Raw genomic sequence first — 14,474 nt, 5'->3', positions numbered from 1 at the left:
GGGACCCAAGTTACTGTGTTTGGACTTGTAAGTCAGTCCTAGTATACAGATGTGGACTTCAGGTAGAATGAGCAATGCAAAGAATTTGTTTGGACTTGGCGTCTCCTTGTATTTTTGGGGACTGATGGACCTTACTACAACTGTGCTGTCAGGAAGTGCCAGGCCCCTCACTGAAGGGCAAGAAGACAACCTGTCAGACAAGCTGCATCAGCGTATGAAGAGGAGCTGGGTGTGGAACCAGTTTTTTGTTCTGGAGGAATACACAGGAACTGACCCTCTCTACGTTGGGAAGGTAAGATCCACAGTGGGAGGATGTCTGTAAGAGTGTGTGTATCCGTGTGTGTATCCATCTGTGTATCTGCAGATTGTGGTGAAACACGGAATGTTTCCTCAAGTGCCTTTGCCTTCTTTCTGGCAGTGACTTCACTCGCATTAATTTCACTTCTGCTCCCAAGAGCTTTTGCCCCATGTCACCTTTGTTTAGGAAGAATTGCTGTTTCAAGGGGCTGTCAATATATTTGCCTATTTCAAAGAGATCTGCTGCATCAATCATCATCTGCAATTTGAGGTAGTGTTAGAAAATCTGCAGCAATTTTTCCAGGGACTCCTACAATGTCAAGGCAAAGCAAGGTTATATTGACATATAAGGATTAGGAAAGAAAGGAAGAGTTTGTGATCATGCTTCTCTCCATGATCAAGTCAGCTAGAAGCTGCAATTCAAAATCAAATTAAATAGCCTGTTTCCCTTGAAAACTGACATTTTAGTTTTTGTTTTCTGTAAAATTCAGGGTCAGAGTATCTTCTGGCTTACCACATTGTGACTGCAGTTAATTTTGTGGACTACAAAGAAGTCTCTCCAGATGCAGAAGGGTAGATGGACACCTCGTTAAATCCAACTATAAAGGGTCTTATTTTTGGATCCCTTATGCCCCAAGAACCTATCCATCAGTACAGATATGTGTAAAATATATTCCTGAGCTTGTCCTATACATATACTTGGTAATATTTTGCATTTACTTTTCTGTGTCTTATTGAGGAAGAAGCTCATGGAAATCAGACCAGTGGCGTCTGTCACAATCTGTCTCACTACAACCATCCTCCTTTTTCATATTTAAAGACCCTGAATCGCTGACCCTGTATTGACCCTGTTATTCAAAGTTTTATAGTCAGCATCAAGTTTGCTTCTCTTCTACACCAAGGTGACAAATCTGGACAACAAAGTGGAGAGAATTAATGTGCTTAAGTGTTTGAACAATACAATCAAGATTTACATGCCTAGAATATCAGATACAGCTATGACAAGTGGAGACTACACATAGGTATATATGAAAAAATAACTTAGGATGTCAGGAAATAATTCCTTCACACTTCATTGCTTATTCTTTCATGAGATATAGGCTCCATTTTTCTTTCCAAGCTATCCATCTGCAGGAAGAAAAAAATATTACATATCCAGAGGCCTAGTTTGTACTCATATTTATCATTCTACACCCCTATAGAGCTAAACTGTGCTCTCGGTCACACCAATATAAATCAAAATGGATCTGCGGGCTTCAGAAGACCTCCTCCTGATTTATCCCTGCATGACTGACAGCAAGATGTCCTCTCCTTCCTCCCACAGCAATGGCATTACTAGTAATTGCCTCCAGATGAGACCTCATTAGTCTTCATTCATCTGTGCACCTAGCTTTTCAGGTCTTGAGATATCTATTGATTAAAAAAATTAATATTTGTTTTCAGGCAATTCCCAGCTTCGGAAGAAGGGCCAGACTTATTATTTCACATTCTCTGTTACATCTGAAATTACTTCAGGCTTCCACTTGTGAGTTAAATCTTAGGTAAAACACATATGGGGAGAAACCAGCTCATCTTTTAGACCTGCTGTTGTCATTAGGAGCATACACATTTGGCACAGTCAGTAATGCTCCTGAGCTCGCCACCGCTCAGCTTTGCCCAAGGGAAGGACAACAAGACGGCTCCTCATGGCCTGTGCCCACTTCTCTGAAGCCCAAGCTGCCACCAGGGAGCCTCTCCAAGACTGCCTGGGCGCTGGCTGTGCTCACAGTGGGGTGCACAAGGGCTAATTAGCACCCATGGTTAACAGGCCCAATTAGTCCCATCACTGCTGAGCTGACAGGGCTGGATTCCTCAGAAGTACTCCTAACTCAGCAGTGCTCCGTGTCGTCCCGGCACCAGGGAGCTCTGCTGGCAGAAGGAGCCTCTGGGGCTCCCACATTCCATGGTCTCCCGCGCCCAGTGGGGTGGGATGGGGGCTGTGGGGCTCCGTGAGGCAGAGGGTTCCCCTCGCCTCGCCCTGCCAGAGGCACAGGAGCTCCAAACAATTCAGCCTCCCACAATTCATCGCCCGTCTGCATTTGCGCTGCCTGAGTCTTAGGGATCCTTAGGAAAGGGGTCAGCAGGGAATAGACTGTGGGGTGAATTAATTGTTCTGGCAGGCCAGAAATTTTTCAGCCCGAGTCACTCCAGGCTGCCTCAAAAATAGCTCTGTAAAGGCTAGCACAGAGTGGGGCGGAGGAGCAACAGGGCTTTCAGTCTGCTGCTGGCTGCTCACACCAGCCCTCCAAAATAGCTCTGGGTCCCATACCAGGCCAGGCAGGGCGTCTTCTAACTGATATCACCCACAACATCCTGAAACATCCTTATAGCCAGGCCTTGGTTTTATCCCTGTGCTCTCTCCAAGCCCCTGTCAGAAGGAGAAAAATGCATAGCAAAGAGGTGGTTGTACAGCTGGTTCTGGCTGGTTCTGTATGACTGGAACAACCAAAAAATCACCTTGGCTTGAACAACAGGTCCAGGTTTGCCTAATATGATTTCCAAGGCCACTATGGTTTTGTGAACTTCCCTAGACAACTGTTAAGGCAAGGTGCAAAATATGTTCTGGACAGGGAAATGAAAGAAACTTCCTGATGTGAAGTCAGTACAATTTTTGCTTTTCTCCAGTGCTCATGACAGTGATTTAAAGTACTTCAGCTTCAGAGGGTTCCTGGTCCTGTCACAGATAAATACAAGGCTTCCGTTTTCCTAGAGGTGGCCATTATTGGCTAATAGGATGAACCAGGGAAACCAAAGCCCCTTCATTTGCTACAGCAGGTATTTTCCACATTCAATGAGCAGCCTGCACTGTGCCAGTAATTGAACTGGGGACACACTTCACCATTTTGCCATGTTGGAGACTCCCTAACCCTGTTTCAAAGAAGCATTTGAATCACAGCAGCTGAATAAATGAATAAAATGAAACCTCTCTGCAGACTATCAATGTACATCAAGCACACTCACTCATGCATCCTTACAAAAATCCCCTGCAGGTGCTGCCTCCCTGGAAGCAGAGAGGGGAGAAGCACATCAAGGATGGAGTCACACACTGCTTAGCAGAGCAGTGTGGGTTCTCCCCTGAGCTGCTCACTGCAGCAGTGCTCTCTTCCACATGCCCTTTACAAGGAAATGTGTCATTCCAATGCAGATGTAACATCCTTATTTTTTTTTTTTTTGTACTATTCTCATCAAAAGAAGCAACAGTGGTTGACACAGTTAAAAATTTCTCAGGAGTTATCAGCTTTATTGCTCTAATAACCCATTCCTTAATATGGAGGAGAAAGTAAAAATTCATTCCTCCCACTCTGTATCAACCACACGGCAGCACAATTTATTGCACCACCTATAAAACAGAACCAGCTTAAAACTAGATCACCTTTCCAACACAGTGACTTTTACACTCCAAACTACAGCATCCTGATATTAGGTTAGGTGTGAACTTCAGTCCCTTCAGACACCAAATTCTTTCAGATTTATTGCAGTCTGGCAGTGTTATGTCTTTTTGTCTTTTACACTCTTTTTTGCTTTGTCTTGAACGAGCGGGTTATACAAGAAGCTGCAAAAGTGCTGCTAGCATTTGTTACTGCCTAGCCTTGGTTGAGACTCAATGTTTCTAACAAATTACAGCTAGAGATCCTCTTGTACTCCCAAATTCTTAATAACATGCCATGTTCATTCCTTGTTTGCTCCCTTCATAACTGCGTTTATTCCAAATAGGGCTTTGGACAGAAAATGTAATTTAATCCATGAGTTTGATTCATTATTTGCTTCTAAGTATTCTGAAAATTCCTGAACACCTACTGCTACTTTAAAAAAATGCTTCTGTTTTCTTTCTCTTTTCCTTCTTCTTTTTCTCATTCTTCTTCATTTTCTTTTCCTGTTCCTGTTCCCTTTTTCTTTTCCTATTTTCTTTTTTCCTTGTTTTTCATCTCTTTTTCATTTTTCTCTTTCTTTTCCGTTTCATTTTTGTCTTTTGACTTTGAATTTGACTTTGCTTTCCTCTTTCTCTTTTTTTTTTCTCTTTTCCTTATTTATTGAGGACTTGTTGGTGTTCCAAAACACATTTTCCTCTATCAGGCCCAGCTCTAATTCCCCAATCAGGTCTAACATCTGTATCTGTCTCAGCAGCTGCATTCTTTCACTGGAGCATTAATGCTCTAGAACAAATGCCCAAGATGTAGCTTAGTGGTTCTGAATCAATTTGAAAAGCTATAATAGTGTCCTCCTTCTGGAAGTATCCTGTTTACTAGCTCCTACAGTGATAATCTCTGAGTTATGGGTGTTTACTGTAAGTAATGACAACAACTGTCTTTTTTTAAATTAATCACAAGAGGGTGTTTCCTGAAGATACACCAGTTTGCAGTCCTGGCACCTGCATGTGAATTAATACACATGGCAGCCATCTAAATTTAACTGTTTACCACTGCCAAATTTTTCTGGGCTTGTTCTTCCACCATTCAGTTAATACATCGCCTGAGAGCTGCCAGCTTTTCTCCAAAATATCGATGTTTCTCAGATGCAGTGGCCACTGCAGGGATGGAGGCAGAGGAGGAGGAAGTGAAATACCAGTGACCTGAAGTGAAATACCAGTTGTCACAACCTGCACCTTCAGCTCCTGCAGCCACATTGCAGCACTGCTGCCCTTAACGCTTGCTGTCCCAGCAGCTGCTTGGAGTCCATGGGCCACCTCCACACAGACCTGTCTGCAGGGTGGGATACGCCATGGAAAACCATGGGATCCCACCTCAGCTGAAAGCACACTGAAAGCCCTGAAAATCAGGAGTGGGTCCAAGTTTTGCATAGGTTGTGTGACCTACCTGAGAGGCAAATAAGGGAGACACCCTTCAGAGAATGAGTATCTCCTGACCAGACCCTTCGCTGGGGGAGAAGGTCTTTCCACTCCCAGTCAACAGGATCGTGTGCCCTAAAACAGCTGAGGAGCTGCTTCACTGGCACTAGAAATGCCCAGGTCAAATAAGTCATTTTGCCCTCATTCTTATTAAACTTTCTCCTATGTGATAAGTTATTTTATATGCTCTTTATGTTTTTAAACAGCTGAGAGATGAGACTTCTTCTTTCTTTCTTTCTTGAGAGAACAGTCTGTAATCAATTGTACAAAGTTTGACTTCTGCTTTTCAACCCAAATTATCCATTTCTGTTTGGATTCTTTCTTCCAATACTGTGTTCATATATTCAGTTTATTATTCTAAGATTTATTCTAAGATTATTCTAAGATTTTTCTCTCCAGTACAAATATTTACCTATGTTTGGCCCCATCCTCCAAGATTACTCCCATCTGTCTTTTAAGCTCATCAAAGCATTAAGCACACACCTAATTCTGACCATATTTCTGAGATTATTTGCCCATATATGCATTTTAAAATGTGCTTAATTGAATCCAACCTATTTTCACTGCTTTTTTAAAACTATTATTTATCCTTTATTCATTGCCCACAATGATAATCACACTGGAAAACAGTATTCACATCTGAACCATTTTGATTTTTGCACCTCAAGTCTATTGCCTTCCTGTCTTTTGGTACTGAATTGTTATTGCCACTGGGCATTGATTTTTATGCTCTGTTCTTCAAAAGCATGAAAGTATGAGCATACCACTGTGGATTTTCATAGTGTGAGTGAAATTAACCAATCTGATTGCTTTTGATAGTCATTCCAGTATTTCATGGGAACCAGGTGTTTAACAGAATGTAGTCCCCAGAATGATTTGTTTCCCTGTTTTAGATTATAATTAGTACTGTGTTTACTCTTGCTCTTTTCTGTTGCATTCACAGTTATCTGTGGCTGTTCAGAACTAATTAGCAGTCATGCAATAAATCCATTTGCTAATTTCCTAGAAAATCTGGGATGGTTCTCATTTCTATAGTTTGCCATGGGCATAAGCAACTGTTTTTTGCTGCTTAGCTTACCTACTGTTTGACAATATTCCTTCCTGAAGATGCAAGGTTCCAGACTAATTTTATTATTAAAATTTAATGGAAAAAGAGTAAAGATATTTCTGAATATCTTTATACTATATATCTGTATATATATATATATATATGTATGTATATATACCCAGTAAGTGTATGTATATTTATATACACTTACTGGATAGCTCTTTCATTCTGCTTTCCCCTTGATCCCAAACAGATTTGCCTTTTTTACCCCAGCATTATGCTACCCCTGTAGTATTTGACTTCTCTTAAGCCATGTGAGGAGTCACGGTCTGCAGCTTTGCTGACCTCACTTTATCCCAAATCTTCTCAGTGGCCATTGTAACAAGGCAAAAGATAATTATTGTGTTGAGTGAGATTCCAAAAAGGCACAGAGCCTGTTCCTGTTTGGGTGCCTCTGCCTTTTCTTTTGGCACAACTGTGGGCGCAGAAGCAGGAAGACAGGAGAGGTTTTTTAATTACAACTATGCGATACAGACTTTCCCATTTGCCTCTTTCGGCAAAGCAAGTCCATTAGAACCAGCTTGTGAGTCCCAACAGCGAGACCAGAATGCTGGGGATGATCACGTGCTTGGTGTTTCTCAGCAGCTGCTTACCCAGCTCATGGTCTAATTGAATCCTGTTCCTTTCCACAGCTCCACTCTGACATGGACAGGGGAGATGGCTCGATCAAATACATCCTCTCGGGAGAGGGAGCTGGCATCGTGTTCACAATTGATGATACGACAGGGGACATTCATGCCATTCAGCGGCTGGACCGGGAAGAAAGGTCGCAGTACACCCTCAGAGCGCAGGCTCTGGACAGGAGAACGGGCCGGCCGATGGAGCCAGAGTCAGAGTTTATCATTAAAATCCAAGACATCAATGACAATGAACCCAAGTTCCTGGATGGACCTTATGTAGCCTCTGTTCCAGAAATGTCACCTGTGGGTAAGACAGATTTTGTGGAGTCTCTTTCTCTTATAAGCAAATTGGAGATGGTCACCAAAACATAATTTTCCTGACTCTTTGATCTCAGATTCTGCTCCTTGCTCAGGAGCTGCAGGACAGAGGAGCTTATCCTGGGTGCCTGCTTGCTGTAGAAAAGAGGCAACAGGCTTTACATCAGCATCAGCTCCTCTGAAAGAAAACGTGCCAAGGGAAGCCTGAGAGCTGAAAAAGTTGTGATTCAAACATGCCATGTTTAGACAATTTGTATAACATAGTGCCCCTTCTCCTCTGATATCAGATGGTAGAAATAATAAAGTCCATTAGACAGCCATTACCATCCCGAAAATAACACAGTCTTAGCACCTTAATCAGGTTCACAGTGAGAGCTCAGCTACTGTCCAGGAGCACTTGAAAACATGGAGATATGAAAACAATCATTAGCTCCTTCTAATTTGTGTGAGCCTGCACTAAACAAAGTTCAGTGAATCCTGAGATTCTGCTATTATTTGTCCTCCACTTTTACAGAGCAGGATCGTGTTGAGCAGATTCCTGTTATTGCAATGCAGAAGACAAAAGCAGCCTTCCTATTTTCCTATCCTGACACAAGTCAGGAGAAATCATTTCCATATAAGAATTCAAATAATCACATAAAATATTGTTTATCTGGACTTTTTTTTTTCTTTTTGAGTTGTCTTTGTTTGCTTATTGCTTTTTTAGCTGTGTGACATCACTGCAGAGACAATAATACCATACAAATTTCGTGTCCTGAACTTACAGATATGTTTCAAGTTCTCATTCTTCAATATTATGATGACATAAAGCTAGAGAGAGGCACCAAATACAGAACTTTCAGTCAGTAATAATGTTTTTTAATGGTAATGGCTAGCTTGAATTCAGATTTATCTTCAAGTCCTTATCTAGTAACATCAGTAACATTTGTTTGTAACACAAAACATTATGTAGAAGGCTAGATACATTCATAAAGGCATTGTCTGACATTTTAAGGAGTCAAAACCCACACATATTTCAGTTGTGCCTCGCCTTCTCCTTGTTCTTGATAAATTACATCACCTGCAAGCCATTACTAGCTTCAGAGGAAGCAGACCTTGAAAACCAATTGAAAAAAGAAATATATATGTCTCTGTGTGGGTTGCAAAGGCACTTCAGCAGTGTATAATCTCTAGGCCATGCAGTGTAAACTGCAGTCCCACGGAGAGATTATCTCACAGATACATCCCTTCATGCTCACTGTTTGTGTACAATTTCCATCCCTCAGTCAACTTACAGCATCTATGGGCCTGCTACAACAATTCATGATTTATGTCAGCAGAGCTGTGGAACTTCTTTGAGCTTCCTCCTAACATTTAAAATCAAGACAAGGGGGGGAAAAAGCAAGCAGCATATAATTACCATCTCGCTGTCAACCATAACAAAGTACTGTTAGTTCAGCAATTCTGTAACTGTGGTCCACAGAGTACTTGCTATTTTATATCTTCTTATAGAAGCATGATGAATTAATACCTATTAATTCCTTTAGCACTAATGAGCTACAAGTATGAGCAATAAGTACAAGCACTACGAGCATCAAGTGAAAAAGTTCCGGGTGGGAAAGCCCTTGTTAGGCATTTCAATTTACTTTGAGCTGTGTCCTTTTCCTGCCAGCTCTTTATCCCACAAAATCTTACCTTGATGGTTTTTTGTCAGGCACTTCTGTTATCCAGGTGACAGCAACAGATGCTGATGACCCAACCTATGGGAACAGTGCGAGAGTCGTATACAGTATTCTCCAAGGACAACCATATTTCTCTGTGGACTCTCGGACAGGTATGTTATTTCATCAGGGAATGAGTCAGTGTGAAAACGAAAAGAAAAAGTTGCAAGCAGAAAAAAAGGGCAGTGCATCATAGCTGTGGTCAGAGAAATGTGGTTTTGTGGCTTGGAGCCAAGACAGAGCAGCACTGTGTGAGGGGTAAAGTAATGCTGTGGCAGCGAGCTCCAGAAGAAGAATGTGCTTTTTCCAGTGATATATTCCTCTGAATTACCATATTCTGCAACTCAGGATCTGGATAGTTTTGGTGCTGTAAATACTCTTGTTGGCTTCTATCATTGAAAAATGTCTTAAACAGATCTAGTTGATAACAAGGCTTAGGGGGAAAAAAAATCCATGAACCAGCCAGGACTGGAAAGTGCAAGCTAAAGGATGCAGTTATCTGGAGTAGTTTACCTAAGGGTAGTCTTGTTAATAACCTTACATTTATCTGTAGGACACCATCTCTGTTTCGCTTGCTTTCTCTCTCTCTCTTTTCTCTATACATCCAAGGTTTATATTCAAAAGTGGAATCTGACAGATTTTGACAGTTTCTAAAGGGCATCTGTAGTGCTAAGGTCAGAAACTCATGAGACGATAGTCACTGCAGAGCCGTAGGGGACAACATAGGAAAAACACTGAATAAACTTCTGAAGTTAGTAGTTTACAGGGTGGGTGCTCTAGCCAAAGACAAACTTGTATGTGGCATGCTATTTGCTCAGGTTTTTTTATATTTACAATATAAATAAACTACTAATGCTCCTTTGTAATCAGGTATCAACCACAGACAAATAAGGGAGTAATCATAGATTTGCTGAGTACCAAATTATTTCCAAGAAAGCAAAGGATCAATATTCATGGTCAGATCCAGAACAGATTTAACTACTAGAATGCAGCTTATACAGAAGATAGGCCCTTAAGTCCAAAAGCATGTACTTTATCAATATTTAACCCAAAAAAGATCTTTTTTTCCTGATTAACTTCCCAGTCACTTAGACCTGCATCTCTAGACAGACTCAGAGAGGCCTCAGCCTTTAGCTGCCTCCATGAGCAACTAGGCTCCCATTTAGGGTAAGCACTGTTGTGAGCCAGAAACCAATCCCTATGACAAGAAGAGGGCTGTAATCAGCTTCCCCTGTGCAAACTCACCTGTGGGATTTGGTAGCTCACAAAATGCAATTGCAGCTCTGTTGTTTTTCTAAAATAGAACTAGAGCATGAGTGACGAACAGCTCCTTTGTATTGATAGATAGTGATTAAAACACCCAATAATGGACAACTCATTTCAGTACAGTCCTCCTCTAGTAGCATTTGGAGTGCTTATCATTTACCTCCCAACACAGCCTCTTGGTTCCAGACGTGTGCTCCTATTTCTATTCTGTCACTGTCCTCACAGGAGCTGAACAAGTGTCTATGTGAAAGCACAACTTCAAAGGAAAGTTGAGAGCCTCCTCCTCCTTTTTTCCAGAATACTTTTTACAGCCACAATCATATTCCCCTAGAAGATAAAAGAACTCTCCTACTTCCTAAGAAACCATCTGGCTGTTACAGAAAAGAAAGGACATCACCTCTGCTCTTTATTGTTTTCTTAAGAGCACAAACCTCACTCACTTCAGTGAAAGAAATGATTCCAGTATATTTCTTTGGAAGACCTGAGGATCTTAACCTTTCCTATAGCCCTAAGGATGGGTTTTATGTTCACCACCACCCTTAGCATTCTTTGCTGACTGACTGTGTGCAGCAGCAGCAGATGCTCCCTGCTCTGCATTGCTGCATCTCTGCTCTGCATCTGGTTCTGAGTCTTGGTGTCCTGGACCAGCCCTCCTCTAGGGACCAGAGGCCCCAAAGATAGGCATGGCAGAGCCTGGAGTTTAGGCACTGATGTCTTTTTTTAGGTCAAGCTAAGAGTGGAAATTCCCTACAAAGTGCTCATATATGGAGAAAATACTTCCCAAAATGCTAAGTATTTTCATATCTTATTCATATATCCACGGGAGCTGAGGAACTACAGCACTTCACAGGAGGCACTCAGCTTTACAGGATGGGACTCTGAAGGGCTCCATACAGGGAGATTAAAGTAGCGCATTGCAAGCTGTTCCGTACCGGTCACTATTTCTTCCCTTCACACACAGCGATAATTGCCAACACAATATCTTTTTACTGCTCTTTTATTAAACCCATACATTGTCTTCCTGCTAAAAATAAAGGCTAAATGCAGATCAGTCAAGTTAATAGTGTCCTGATGCGCAAGAACCGCGCCACTGGGATGGTGCCTGGGGCTGACACACTTGCCCGCACCGCGAAGGGCATCCCAAACGTGCCGCTAGCAAGGGATTATCCCATGGCAGCGCATCCCCGGGCTGCACTGCCGGCTGCTGGAGGGAGCACCCTGGAGCTGCTGGAGGCTGTCTGGAGGCTGGGAGGGCGGCAGGACGGACAGCCGGGATACGCGGGCCGAGCGGGGCGCGGCGGCAGCCCCGCGGCGGGGGCGGCGCTGCCCGGGCCGGCGCTCGCAGCCGCCGTAAGAGAAGTGCTGCTGCCACCTCACGTCCTCCCGCAGTAGTGTTAGCCCGAAGGGAAGGGACGCCCTGCTGGCTGCGGGAGCAGGCTGGCCCCTCCGGAGCGGGCGCAGCGGTGTCTCCCCGCGTTCTGCGCTCGCAGCCCCCCCTGGGTCCCGAAGGACACGAGCAAAGCCCCCGGGCTCATGCCAGGTGGTCTCTAGGACTGCGTGCTCTGGAGAACTTGTCTTGATGGATCTTTCAGCAAAGCACATCACTTCCAGCTTTTGTGCAGAGGTTGTCTTCCTGAGCAGGGCCTTTAATTCGACGTAGCACACTGTTCCCAAAAAGCTTTTCCTTGGAAGGCAACATTTTAATTTTGAACGTGCAGCCTGTCCCAGAGCTGATGCATTTTAACTGGCTTCTTTAAAATTCACACCTTCTGTTAACCTAGATTCCACTTGGGTGAGTTTTACTCTGCCAGGAAAGGTGGGAGTCAGTGCAGAGCCTGGTCTCATTCTTGGCACAGGGAACAGGACGCAGGAGCAGGAGCCGTCTACTCTCTTTGGGTATTCTCTAACAGCCATTTTCTTTTGTTCCCCAAACACCTTTCCACCCTCAATCTCAGGCTTAATTAGAACAGCTCTAATGAACATGGACCGAGAAGCAAAAGAATATTATGAAGTGATTATCCAGGCCAAGGATATGGGTGGACAGCTGGGAGGATTAGCTGGAACAACCACAGTCAACATCACTCTCTCTGATGTCAATGACAATCCACCCAGATTTCCACAGAGTGAGTACCCATGGTGCCACGGCAGGCAAAAAGGGGTGGCTGAGGGTTATTTATGTCTGCTGTTGCTGCCATGACAGCCATTTTCGAACTCAGGATAGTGACAACTAGAGATGGGCAGAATTTCAGAGTCGATATGAAACTCTCCTTCGTAAAAATGTCAAAAGGAATTATTCGACACCTTGCCTTTCAGAAAAAGTTTCTGACCTCCAAAATTATCAAAAACAACACTTTTTTTTAAAGGATGGGAAATTAATTTACGGAAAAAGTCATGAAGGAGAACCTTTCTGTTTTGACTGCTCATGGCCATTGCCTTTGGCTACTAATTGCTGCTCTGATTGTCTTTTCATCCTATCTCCAGAGGATGTCTCTCAAATCAGGGACATGTGGTGGTGCTGGAAGTTGAAAGATAATTCATTCAACACTCCAGCCAGGTCACAGCAGGGGAGCGTCTGGAAGCAGTGCTGCCAGTGTGGAGTGGGTTGTCATACAGGCTGTTCTCCAGGAAAGGTTCATCTAAACCTTGGCAATATACAGTTGAACCCTAAGATATGTAACAGCCATACTTAATGGATGCAAAAATAGGCAGCTCCACTCTTATCAGAAACACAACTTTTTGTATTTACAAAAGTGAACTTCAAAACAAGATTTGCAATATTTTGCTCTTTGTTAATTAGATTTTTTTATCACATTTATTTACATAATTCTATATTGCTGTTAAAAATTCAAAAGCTTTTTTCAGTATTGATTGGACTACATATTCCAAGGGATGTAATTTGGGATTTTTAAAGAAAACTGATTATTTTAGTGTTGTAAATCAATCTCAGGCCATTTTGGTTTTGACGTTTTTCTCATTTAGCTGAGTAATGCAAACTCCCGCAGTTCTTTTTGATGGTATTCTTCTTCCCCATCTGTTACTGTATGTTGCACTGGTAAATCAAAGTATTCCACTAAGATCAGCAAGAACTCTCAACTTCCATTTTTCTTCTTCTGTTAGAGCAACTTCTTGAGCACGCATTGCCAGCTGTGTTTTGAAAGTGGCGTGAATTGTAACTGATATCAAACTCTTGATTAAGAAAAATTACAATTCGTCAAACCCCATCCTTGACGTTATTCTGCCTTCTAAAGCTTAATTGTTGGTGCAGTCAACAGAGGAGGTGCAGCAAGGACGGTTTGAAAGTAAAGCATGATGCCAGAGAAGTATTTTAGGTGCAACATTTATATTTTCAAAATACACTTTTAAAATAGCAGGTTGTTCTTTCCCCTCTTGCTGCTAAGCAAATTAGCAATGCAACAAATGCGCTCAAGACAGTATTTTTAGGGAGAGGCAATACATTTTAATAGAATAACTGGTAAATTTGAAAGAAAGAGGCAAGGTCCTGAGCTTTCTTCAGGGCTGAAAAGAAGTTTGTAGGGACTTGAAAAAGGATTTGTGGTGCTCAAAACTTGTTTATTCCTGCTGTACAGACTGATCTAATAAAAAGATGCCTGTCCTATTAAATCTGTTCCATATCTTGCTTTACATCATGGCTGCAGCAGCACTGGTGCTAATTGCCCTATTTTTCTAGTTGAAGTTCCTGTCTTCAGATGTATTGCTGTTTTAAAAAGAACCATTCAACAAACCTGTTGCTACAAAAAACACCTAAATAAAACTTCCCCAGGAAATTTAGCTGGGCTGTGACTTTTTAAAGGAAGTCACACGGCTGTCACAGCTTTGGCATGGGTGTGAAAGTCTCTCTGCAGGCCATGCAGTGTCGTGGCCTCCCTGATCCACTGCATTGCTTTGCAGTTTTTTTGGTTCCTCTTCACAGCTTGTCTTTCCCCTCTCTCCCTCTGTGCTGCTTGTGCCAGAGCATTATCAGATGAGTGTGCTGGAGTCTGCTCCCATCAGCTCCACCGTGGGCCGTGTGGTTGCTAAAGACCTGGACGAAGGCATTAATGCAGAGATGAAATACAGCCTTGTGGATGGAGATGGACTGGATGTCTTTGATATTAACACTGATCCTAATTACCAAGTTGGCATCATCACTGTAAGAAAGGTAAAAAAGTTTCCTTTTTACAGTAATTTATATGGGTTACTGTCCTGATTACATTTTATGTGTGGAATATTCCCTTACGCCTGCAGTAACTTGTTTCCCATTACATGACAGTGGCCCCTTT

At 42.6% G+C, this 14,474-nt stretch overlaps 1 protein-coding gene across 1 annotated transcript in view; it reads left to right on the top strand.

Moving 5' to 3' along the window:
* Positions 1-9: 9 nt before the first annotated feature.
* CDH20 (cadherin 20) overlaps positions 10-14,474 on the top strand; it is a 37,706-nt gene continuing 23,241 nt past the window's right edge. The window contains exons 1-5 of the mRNA XM_041427761.1: positions 10-292; positions 6,923-7,217; positions 8,922-9,041; positions 12,150-12,317; positions 14,166-14,353. Of these exons, the coding sequence (XP_041283695.1) occupies positions 50-292; positions 6,923-7,217; positions 8,922-9,041; positions 12,150-12,317; positions 14,166-14,353 (1,014 nt within the window). The 5' untranslated portion in view covers positions 10-49. The remainder of the gene's footprint in view (positions 293-6,922; positions 7,218-8,921; positions 9,042-12,149; positions 12,318-14,165; positions 14,354-14,474) is intronic.

This window comes from Onychostruthus taczanowskii, unplaced genomic scaffold, assembly GCF_017590055.1.
Source record: "Onychostruthus taczanowskii isolate IOZ18803 unplaced genomic scaffold, ASM1759005v1 scaffold119, whole genome shotgun sequence".
NCBI classification, from domain to species: Eukaryota; Metazoa; Chordata; class Aves; order Passeriformes; family Passeridae; genus Onychostruthus; species Onychostruthus taczanowskii.
This window is presented reverse-complemented; position numbering and strand designations above follow the sequence as displayed.